The sequence below is a fragment of the Oryza glaberrima genome, chromosome 1, assembly GCF_000147395.1.
Source record: "Oryza glaberrima chromosome 1, OglaRS2, whole genome shotgun sequence".
Taxonomy (NCBI): domain Eukaryota; kingdom Viridiplantae; phylum Streptophyta; class Magnoliopsida; order Poales; family Poaceae; genus Oryza; species Oryza glaberrima.
This window is the reverse complement of record NC_068326.1, coordinates 27,383,911-27,394,954: the sequence shown is the minus strand read 5'-3', so window position 1 is coordinate 27,394,954 and position 11,044 is coordinate 27,383,911. Positions and strand designations below refer to the sequence as shown.

Genomic DNA, 11,044 nt, shown 5'->3' with positions numbered 1-11,044 from the left:
ATTACTTGAATCGTTTCGTTTTGGGGTGATTCATAGCAAATTTGTTCTGGGTAGGGAGATATTCACAGCAGAGAGTGTTCAGCACTTTAGCGGAACGATGCGGGCCCGGATCATCGAGCTACTAACCGCAGTAAAACGTCCCCCGTGGCTAGTTGATGGGCTGCACCGTTTGCCACAGCCGTATTAGGTGGGCCATTAAAGCCCATGTAGTAACTTAAGAGCAGGAAATATCAGAAAGAAATAAGTCTGTAATCTCTCCCTCATCTCTTAGTGCTGATTAAATCTCCTCCCTTAATTGCAAAACCAGGCATAACGTCTCCCAATCTTTGAAAACGTGTAAATTGACTCCTTCGATGGTTTGGAAAGTGATTTTTGCTGACGTGGCAAGTTGGCTGTGGTTTTGACTCGCTAAGTTAACAGGTGGGATCCCACATGTTAGTGACGTCCTCATCTTATCTTCTTCCTCACCTCTCCTTCCTCTCTTTCCAAGAAAAGCTACAGAACGATATCCCGTCGTCACGGGACGATTAATGAGAGTGAATCGTTGTCTGCCTCATATGCAAGATATCGATAGGCTCCCCACGACCCACATGATGAACTTGTTGGGCTTTTATCGCACTGTCTTACCGAGTGTGAACGTGACTTCTTCTTCCATTAGTCGTAGGACACACGCAAGAGGTGCTCACATGCTAGCTGGGCCTGCAGGAAAGAGCCATGGCCAATTATCTTGTTTTATGTTTATCTTTTTCTTAATTATCTTGTTTTAAGTACCATATCTGATATATATATAGGTATCATGTCTAATACCCAGGTACCATATATGATATCCACGGTATCTATAAATCTGATACCTAGGTATCAAGTCTAAATATCAAGTATGATACCCAAGTACCATATATGATACCCTAGGTATCAGGTCTAAGTATCAAGTATGATACTCAGGTACCATGTATGATACCCACGATATTTACGAAATCTAGTACCTAGGTACCAGGTCTAATTATCAAATCTGGGCCCCAAGTATCATATATGATACTCACGATATCTACAAATTATGATACCTAGATATTGGATCTAAATATAAGTATGATACCTAGATACCACATATGATACATATGGAGTACCAGGTCTGTTACCTTGTAGGTTCATAACATATACGGTACTATGTAGTACCAAGTATCATGGGATTTCATAGATGATAAGTACATAATTTCTCCATACTTTGTAATAATTAGTCATAGATGTGTGTATCTTTATTGGTCTAACCTAATTAGCACATGACCCAACAAAAATATTTATTGTGAAGATATGTACTTCCTCCATTCCATAATATAAGGCACGACTACTTTTTTTTAGATGTTCCATAATATAAGGCATGTATGCAAGCATACAATTAACTATGACCTTTTCTCTATTAAATTATTACTTTTTTGAATCCTCCACTCTCATGTTATCTAATTCTATTGGATGCATGCCATTATATTTATTAGGATGATCCAAACTACAAGATGATAATAATTATTTCTTGGTCTTTAGGTTAAGAGTGGTTGTGCCTTATATTTTGAAATGGAGGGAGTATCAATTGTCCTAATCTCATCAGCATATGGCCTAACGAGATACTACTAGACTATTATTAGTCCATATTAGCGTTTAGACCAATAGGAAAACTCTTTTCTTAGTATCAGCCCACCTGAGTCCCACCTAGGCCAATCAGTCCCGCTTCCTTACAGTGCAACCAAACTAATCCAGATAGGAGACTTGATTACATGAGCACTACCGCCACGTCCTTTCCGGGAAGGGGGGGGAGGGGGGGAGCAGCATGTCGTGCACGATCAAGATCATAAACTATACCGTCAGATGAATGGTATTCCGTCCCCTAGCTGTCCTCCTCTTTCATATATTCTCTCTTCCTCCATCTTCCTCCTTTGTCCTTTCTCACTGTCCAGTGGTAGTGGAGCCCGGGAGGGTGGTGGCAATGGCTAGCCGAACCCCTCGAGCATTCGGGGAAGCTTGGGGAGAGGAGACGCCGACGACAACGTTAGAGTTGGGGAGGCCCGGCGAGAGCATGTCGTTGCGACTCTTCACCATTGGCTTCCGCGGTGCACCCGCTGCTTGTTTCACTCCCTCATGTCACCGCGTGCATCCCAGTATCCCATGCCCCCACGACGACGATGTAACCGTTGCCACCCCCTCCCATCCTCCACAAGCACTCGATCACAACCGCCGCCACCACCACCACTGATTTACTCTACACCTTCTCGCCTTCCCATCTGGAGTTGAAGCAGGGTCAACGAGCTGGCAGCTAGTGAGGAAGGCGGTTCACGGCAGAGGATGAGAGGAGGGAGGCAAGGGAAAGGGGCGGTGACAAGGGAGGTGACGAGCTCGAGCTCTCAGTTCCATCCATCATGTTCCTTCCCCCGATATGCTATCCTGTCAGCCGTCTTCCTCAACCGATGTGCCATCCCGTCTATCGTCTTCCTCCCCTGATGAGTTGTCCCATCTATCAGTGTCAAGGATAAGGCATACCTCCTATACACATGTTCGTGGCATACGATAATACTATATACCTGATATTATAAGAGAAAGTATCCTTTAGTTAAGGAAATATGACAAAGAAAGAAGGAATTATCTTTCCGAAATAGAAGGTGCCAGAATCTTAGTCGGGAAAGATAAGGTCTCCTTAAACCCGTGTCATGTTATATGTCCTTAAACCAGAATATGGGAGATAGAATATGGGAGATACGGGAAATATGACAAAGAAAGAAGGAAATTATCTTTCCGAAATAGAAGGTGCCAGAATCTTAGTCGGGGAAGATAAGGTCTCCTTAGAAGCCATAGAGAAGAAGATGATCTACACTACATATAACAAACCCTGACATCGAGTTACAAATCATAGCCAAATCCACACCCAGAAGCAATCCAAAGGAAGCTAGCGTCCTATTCGCTGAATTTATCTTATCGGACCGTTCTCAACAACTTTTAGTCGGCAGATAAGTCTAATCGTCCTATTCCACATTTGTAATCCATGTGATATTTCAATCCATATATACATATAAATTGGAGCAGGGTAAAAGTTATTACTCATCTTGAGAGCCTGGACCATTATAAATCTTTGTCTCGTGTTCCGTAGATCCGATCTCACATACATCCTGGTTCCGACGATCCCCATACTCTACAAATGCCGTTTGCGAATATATCTCGTCGACACTATCTACTGTCTTCCACCCCCAATGTCCCATCCAATCCCCCAATGCGTCGTGGTCTAGGAGGCCTGCGACAACCAGATTGTTGCGTCGGTAGAATCCTCACGCGCTTAGCTCCCTCACCATGGGAGGAGATGTTGCCGACGAGGGCCTTGTGCTGTAATAGCGCAAGGATGCCGAGGCGCGAGGATGAAGGGTAAAGGATGCCACAGGTTGAGGAGACCTCCTCTTCGTCGCCCTTGGCTACATGTGTCACCCCCGACGTTGGCTAGAGCAAATCTGGTAGATGGGAGATAGTTAAAGTGGAGGCACTATGGAAGGAGGAAGAACCGCTGACGGGAAGGAGCACGACGCTAACGACGGTCCACCCGTGATGGAGCCTAATGAGGCTCGCTTGGCATCGCCATCCGTGATAAAGAAGGTGACGCTAGTGGGAGGTAGGTGGGTGTGAGCCCAGGATCAATGATGTCACCACCTCTAGTCCGAGAACATTATCGGCTACTTAGGTTGGTTCCTGCACTACAACAGCCTTGTGGTCGTGGACCTCCTCCGCCTATAGCTTCCCTACATTTCTAGAAAGCACCGCACCCGTCACCGGCAAACTCTAGGGCCTTGAGGAGGAGGTGGGCACCGAGGGGAAGAGGCCAGTAAGCTCGCCGCTTCCTCCCACCTCTACTCAGTGGATGGGATGAGACGAAGAGAGGGGCCCTTGCTACATCGTCCCTATAAGCTGAAGCAGTCGATAGGAGAAGAGAAAAAGTACCCTTGACATGTGGGTCTCAAATGTTATTTTAATTTATTTTCCTGGTTGTAATACCACGTTAGATGAAAAACATGTTTTAATAAGAGGGGTGCTACAAAACAGGATCCCGTTTTGTAGCAGCCCTCTCAAAAAACCTAGACTACGGTATCCCGTTGGTGTTTAATAATGTGGGTGTTACTGTTGACAGAAAACACGAGACCTGGGAGATCTGCTTAACTCCAGTGCAGGTCCAAAACTCGCCTTCGGGTGTATGAGCGTGCCAGTTGATTTGATCCTGCAATCAACAAGAAATAGAACAAAGAAACCGCAATTAATCCTATAAATGATAGCCGATCGGCTAGGTGCCGATGACATATCATTTATTTCAAGCCGATGTCATGCGTACATCGATCGGCAAATATCAATAAGCAAATCAGAACTAAATCTACTCGATCGGCTGTAGATATTAATGATATATAATCCTTATATCGATATATACTTAAATCAAGTGATTGGGATAGATCGGTCGCCTTGCCGAGACAGTATAAATCACTTAGATCGAAATATATATTAATAGTGGGATTAGATACATTTATATCATAGCCGATCAAATGGATCTAGCATGTATCGGCTAATACTCCGATACCACTCTATATTAAGATGTTAAAGCAAGTAGAATATACCAAACAGAAGCCTAATATACCTAGATGCGACAAGATCCTAACATAAAGGGCAGATTTAACATATAGATTAAGTACATGGAATGAAAGTAGTTAAATCAGATAAGATCGGCTGAAACTCCGATACTACCCTAATCGACAACCAGAAAGCAGGCTAGAGATTGCAAATCTAAGCACGACTTAATAGATCAAACTCAACTGATGCAACATTAAATATGAAAAGAAGAACAATATCTAGACAATCAAGCCGCTGGAAGTTTCATAGAGTGGTAGATATATCACATAATCTAAGTTAGCATCATTGTCTAACCTAATCGGCTGCCTTCCATTAACAGATGTTAGCCAGTTATAGGTTAGATAGAGATATTATCGAAGATTATGTGAGATATATGATAACTCGACAAATTATATAGACAAGATTAGTGTATCATAAAGATGGAAGCACTAATCCTGAGAACATAAATCGTCATGACAAGTTTTACCTCTTGTTGAAGATCAAAACCGATACAGCTCAACCCAAGAGCACGAACTCGTCGAAATAAAAGTAAAGCAAAAAGGGTGGCGATGCGCCGAGATTGTATTGGATGTGTGTCCTTTTTTTACATAGGGCTTGGGTCTACTTATACCCGAGAATTACAAGATACGTCCATAACGGACACGACTATTATCTCTAACAAACTCTAAGATACCATAAGTCTTTACGGTAGACTTTTGCCCAAACATATCTCTAAGGAAATTACACAGAATATCCTAATTAATAGATACAATTGCCTTCCCAGGACTCTATCCATGCGTAGCATTCATCTTTGAAGCACATCAACTTGAACCCGACGACATACGCCGAGTCATATTATCGGAATCGGCTGTATCGGCTAGCCCCGTCCGACTCGAACTCTGCCGACCTGACCTTAGCCGATTTGGACTGCAGCCGATTCTTACTCTGTTTCCGCAACGATCTTCATCTTGGATTCCACTTCGATCTGATCTTCACCTTCGATGCCAATAGTGATAGAATTTATCAAATTTGGTCGTTAACAGTTACTTAGGATAAAACCGGTATAAAAACTACTCAAAGAGGTAAAACAAACAGGTTTAGAAAGTTGGAGGCATCTGGTTTTATGATTAAGGACGTGTATAATGGACTTTTACCATGTGAAAAATGTCAAAACAGACCATCCTCTTAAACTGGTGGCCCACAATGGTATCTTCCCACACAGAAAATAGCTTTTGACCGGAGTCCAAAATTGGTTGAACTGCTTTAACATCCGTCCCAGAAGAATAACACTGCTCGCAAAAACCAGAAATTTTCTGGACATACGGACATACCTGCGCGGCTGGCGACTGGGTGCGGTTGCACTCCCGCGTAATACACGTCACATTCTAACTTGCTTCAAACAAACGCCATCATCCATCGGATCATCCCATCTTCCCGAAGCCTCGGGGCACCAAGTAGCGTTCGGTACAGACCCCCATCCTCTCCCCCTAGCTCATCGCCTACGAATCCCCGTCCGATTCCTGTACGCTTCTTGCAGGCTTGCAGCTCTCAACCTCCTCGTCGACGCCGGGGAAGGGAAGCCTGCGTTCGGGCGAGCGATGGAGCAGGGAAGCGAGAGGCAGGACGAGCGGCCGCCGCTCCCGTGCGCGAACGGCTGCGGCTTCTTCGGCTCTGCCGACACCCGTGGCCTCTGCTCCAAGTGCTACCGCCAGACCGTGATGTCCCAGGCCTCCGCGCCGTCGGCCGCAGCACAGTCCGCGGAGCACGACCAGGTGGTGTTGCCGGCGCCGGAGGGCGTACCCGTGGACGAGGGGGCGATGCCGCCGCCGCCGCCGCGGCACGGGGCGAAGACGAAGAGCAGGTGCGCTGCGTGCGGGAGGAGCGTGGGGCTGATGGGGTTCGAGTGCCGCTGCGGCGGCGTGTTCTGCGGCGCGCATCGCTACTCGGACAGGCACGACTGCGGCTACGATTACAGGGGCGCCGGGCGCGACGCCATCGCCCGCGCCAACCCCGTCGTGAGACCCGACAAGGTGGAGAAGCTCTGAAAAAAAAGGAAAAGCTACAACTGCTCGATCTTGCCAACATTGCCATGCCCGAACCAAACGATTGGTCGATTGCTGATTTGCTTCTCGTGCGAGATGGAGTCGGTACTCGGTACTGATCTATGTATGGAGATATGATATATGTAGAGATTGGAAATTGATGATTCTGTGTGGCTTATTGTGTTGCGCACATATCACTTCGATCTTCTAAAACTTTCAGTTAGCACAATACCGTGGCAGGATACAATTTTATTGTTCATGGAAGTAGCTGCCAATTCTGAATCTATAGCACAACCATTTGCAGATTTGCTCCCTTTCTTTTGCAGTATTAAAGACGTTAGTAGTTATAATGAGTAAAACTTCCTTTGGATGCTTATGCAACAAGCGCATCTGGTGTAGTGGTATCATAGTACCCTCCCACGGTACTGACCAGGGTTCGATTCCCTGGATGCGCATTCTTTCAGTTTTTTTAGCCATTATATTTGCCAAGTGATATCCCTGCTCACCTGTTGCTTTTGTCCGCCATTTCGAATGCCAAGTGCTATCTCTTCTCACATTTACTTTTGCTTACCATGTCATATGCTCGTCCTTGATTACAAAAATGCCTACTACGATCTTCATTTATTTGCATACTCAATTTTTCGTCACTGAAATCCAAAATGTCCGTCCAATTGCAGAATAGCTTGTGTATGTATTGCTCAATGCACACCATCTGTTCGTCGAAACGTCGACATAGATCAATCAGCAAGTAGCGGATCATTCCAGTGTTGATTTTCCAAAATGCCTGATCGTTCCGGCATAGTGGCAATCGAGGCCAGCTACAACAAGCTTGTCAGTTGTCACCGTCCTAATTCACGATTTCACATGGAGCCGGTCAGCCGGATGCAACGGGAGCTCTGCTGTGCTTCTCGGCGTAGACAAAATCGGTGATCCTCTCCAGGAGCACGTCGAAGTCGTCCTGTGTCTTGAGGAGGTTCACCCGCGTGTACCGCGAGATGATCCCCGCCGCCAGCAGCAGCGATCTCGCGGCAGTCGACGTCTTCCTCCCACTCGCATTTCACCCACGCGTAGGCTGCTCATCAGGAGAGACCAAACACACCAGACACAACTTCAGCCCCGTCTCCGTCCAACACCGTCGCCACCTCGCATCACCACCACCCAGCCAGTCGCCTGAACACGCCCCGCCCCCGCAGCATTCATCAGCCCACTCAGATCTTCTCATTTAAACTCTATCTCCGCTGCAGTCCAGGAACTTGTAAGAGTGTACAGCCGGGCAGCATTCATCAGCCCACTCAGATCTTCTCATTTAAACTCTATCTCCGCTGCAGTCCACGAACTTGGTAAGAGTGTGCAGCCCGGCCTATGGTAGGTCACCTAGGTCACATTAGGCCAACTTCACCACAGGCCCAACCGAAACCACAACTATATATCCTGAGTCTACACAACCCAAAATACTAGTCTGATGAAAGAGGACTGTCACCACCTTTTAAGTTGTCCTCCCCCACCATCAGTTATTGATGTGGGACTAAACCCAAGCAACAATCTTCCCCGTCACATCAACCCATGTGACCCCGAAGACTTTTACCTGGCCTCCCCCACCATTTGACCTTTGGAAATTGTTTCGGATTTTAAACCTAAGATCTGATACCACTTATTAGAAAATCAGTCCGAAATCACCATCAGAAACCAAATGCGGAAGAAACTCCATAGGAGATCTAAACATGATGACAACACCGAGGCACGATATTTGTTAACGAGGTTCAGCCGAAGCCTACATCCCCGGGGCACAGTTTATGGGGTGCTACTCCTCAATTCAGTATTTTACAGCATACCAGAGTTACAACTACCCTAGGCCGGACGCCGCTGGCAGATGCTACCTCTCGCTATGCTAAGTCGTCATATCCGGTTACAACAAGTTTGTCCTTCTAATTAAAAGGATACTAGGATAGAGTCTGACTCTTACTCTACTCCAATAACTAGTACAACTACAAGTCCTAAATTGTAACCGACTTTGTACGCATATTCGACACAAACTCTAACAGAGTGTGGAGAGTAACTCCGTCGCCACTGCCATCCACAAGCCGACGCAACCTAGCCGCCGCTCGCAAGCCAGCGAGATGCCTGTCACCGCCACCGTCGCCGTTCACCACTGTGCTCCCAGCTTCGGCCGCAAACCTCAGCCCATCTGCCTGGGAGCCGAGGAAAAAGCCCCATCACCACCGTCCTTCCACTGCGCGCACTCCCGGCAGCCAGCTCAAGCAGGGGCCAGACGGGCGGATGCGAGCGGAGGGGAAGAATCGGTTGAGGGAGGTATTTTCGGCTTGAACAGGCCCGTCAATTATATAGATAGCGAGCCTATTGTTTCGCTTATTCGTGGAATAAGCCAAACGGCATATTTGCATACGAAAAGTAATTTGTGAAAATAAAAATATATACGTGTTCTTAGCTTAGCGATCTAAAAGCAAAAGCTGAAAAATAAACTTCGATGAAAAAACCTTATCAGCTCGAAATTTAAGATTATAAATTAAAATTTTGGTTGATAAGCATAGAAGATGAGGATGTGTTTTGACAAATCAACAACGATTTTATAGGAGACCCGATTATAAGAATAAAAGGATGGACACATATCTTATTTTAGATACTAATTAATGAATAAACAGAACGGACACAAAGCAGGCAAGCAAAACTATCTACTCCAGGGAAAGGGCTCTCGCATCGCCCTCCCCACGGGCGACACGAGAGGTGACGCCGCCGCCGTCTTCTTCCTCCTCCTCCCCTCCTTCTCTGCCTCGCCGCCGCCTGAGCGGGCGCCGGCAAAGTCGCGTGGCCGCGGGGACGGTGGCGGCGGGGCTTCGCCTCAGCGCGCGCTCGGCGGCCCGAGGAGCTGGCCGGGCGGCGACGGTGGCAAACCGTCCGGATCCGCACCCGCCCGGCCGGATCCGGCGGGGCGGTGCTTGGCAGCGGGGCGGAGTGGTGGCGGCGGCGACTGGCGGTGTATAGGGCCGGCGGCGGCGGAAACCCCCGCCCAGATCCGCGCTGTTTTGGCCGGATTTGGTGGGGCTGACGCCGGGCGACGGCGGGCGGCGGGGAAGCAGGCATGCTGGCAGCGGGGAAGCAGGCATGCTGGCAGCTGAGGTCGTGGGCGACGCGGTCAGGCGCGTGTGAGCGTCACCAACGGTGGTTGAGGCTGTTTGCCCGGAGGCCGGCGAGGATGGCGACGCGGGGCAAGCTCACGGCGGTGGCGGAGCAAGCTCGCGGCGGTGGCGGCACCGCGGAGCTCGTGGCGACGTCGGCGGCGGCAACGGCGCGGGAGCACGGGGCGACGGTGACGGTGGTAACGGCGTGGATTTCATGGCGACGGTGGCATCAGCGGCTTGTCGGCGGCGACAGCACGGTGGCTGGTCGACGGCTTTGGCGGCTATTGGTGGCTGTGGCATTGGGGCTCTCGCGGTGGAGGCAGCGGCGCGGAACTCGTGGCGACGGTTGCGGTAGCGGCTGGACGACGGTGATGGGGCTGCGGCTGGCTGGCGGCGAGGTGGCCGTCGGCAGCAGCGGCCGTGGTGGTGGTGGGAGGTGGCATGGTGGCCTCGGTCGGCTAGCCGAGGAGGTGGCAGACGGCTGCATCTGGCTAGCGCGGGAGAGTACGGAGGAGGGGTCGAAGAACCGGCTTGGCGCAGAAAGGTGCAGCCGATGGCAGCGGAGGCTGGCTCGGCGCGAGAGGCGCGGGCGGTGGAGATGGAGGGCGGCTTGGCGCGAGAGGCGCGGCCGATGGAGGGAGGCCGGATTGGCGCGAGAGGCGCGTCCGGTGGAGGAGGCCGGTTCGGCGCGGCCGGCAGAGGAGGAGGCGTCCCTGGTGCGAGGAGGAGATGCCGGTGGGCGTGGCACGATCTTCGGCGCTCGAAGGCTGGCCGACGGGGGCGCCGGTGCGGGGGTCCCACATGTTGGCAGAGGTTGTGTGGTGGTGGAGCATCGGTGCGTCAGCCATGGATTCGCAGGTGGTGTGCGGCGGGTGAAAACCCAGTCCGGCCTTGCCGGGCTGACAACGATGGTTAATTCCCCCTCCTAAGGGTGTTGTCGTGCTGTCTTACCCCTCAGGGCGATCTCGTCTGTGTTCCTTTGTTGGTTTAGCGGCGGCCGGTCCGGTGCTAGCATCCTCCTAGTCGTGTGTGTTGGCGTTGTCGGTGTGTGGGGGTTGTATATTTTTTTCTTTTTTCTTGGTTATGACCCTCCAGGGTTATAATCTTTTAATTTTTTCCTGCTCTATCAATAGAATTTCGCACCGTCTCATGTGAGTCGTTAAAAAAAACTATCTACTCCGGGATTAGTCAAGGAGAAATGCGGCGGGAGAAGTGCCATGGACCCGTAGTGGTTTACTGGTATGT

The 11,044-nt window shown here is 49.3% G+C and overlaps 1 protein-coding gene and 1 non-coding gene across 2 annotated transcripts; both read left to right on the top strand.

The window, feature by feature from the left end:
* Nucleotides 1-5,981: 5,981 nt before the first annotated feature.
* On the top strand, nt 5,982-6,852 carry LOC127755377 (zinc finger A20 and AN1 domain-containing stress-associated protein 2). Its single transcript, XM_052281040.1, has 2 exons — nt 5,982-6,084; nt 6,158-6,852. The coding sequence occupies exon 2, from the start codon at nt 6,219-6,221 to the stop codon at nt 6,663-6,665; it is 447 nt and encodes a 148-aa protein (XP_052137000.1). The 5' UTR covers nt 5,982-6,084; nt 6,158-6,218; the 3' UTR covers nt 6,666-6,852.
* A 194-nt stretch (nt 6,853-7,046) lies between these two features.
* On the top strand, nt 7,047-7,117 carry TRNAG-CCC (transfer RNA glycine (anticodon CCC)). The gene has a single exon. It is a non-coding gene; the product is annotated as a tRNA-Gly (tRNA).
* The last annotated feature ends 3,927 nt before the right edge of the window (nt 7,118-11,044 follow it).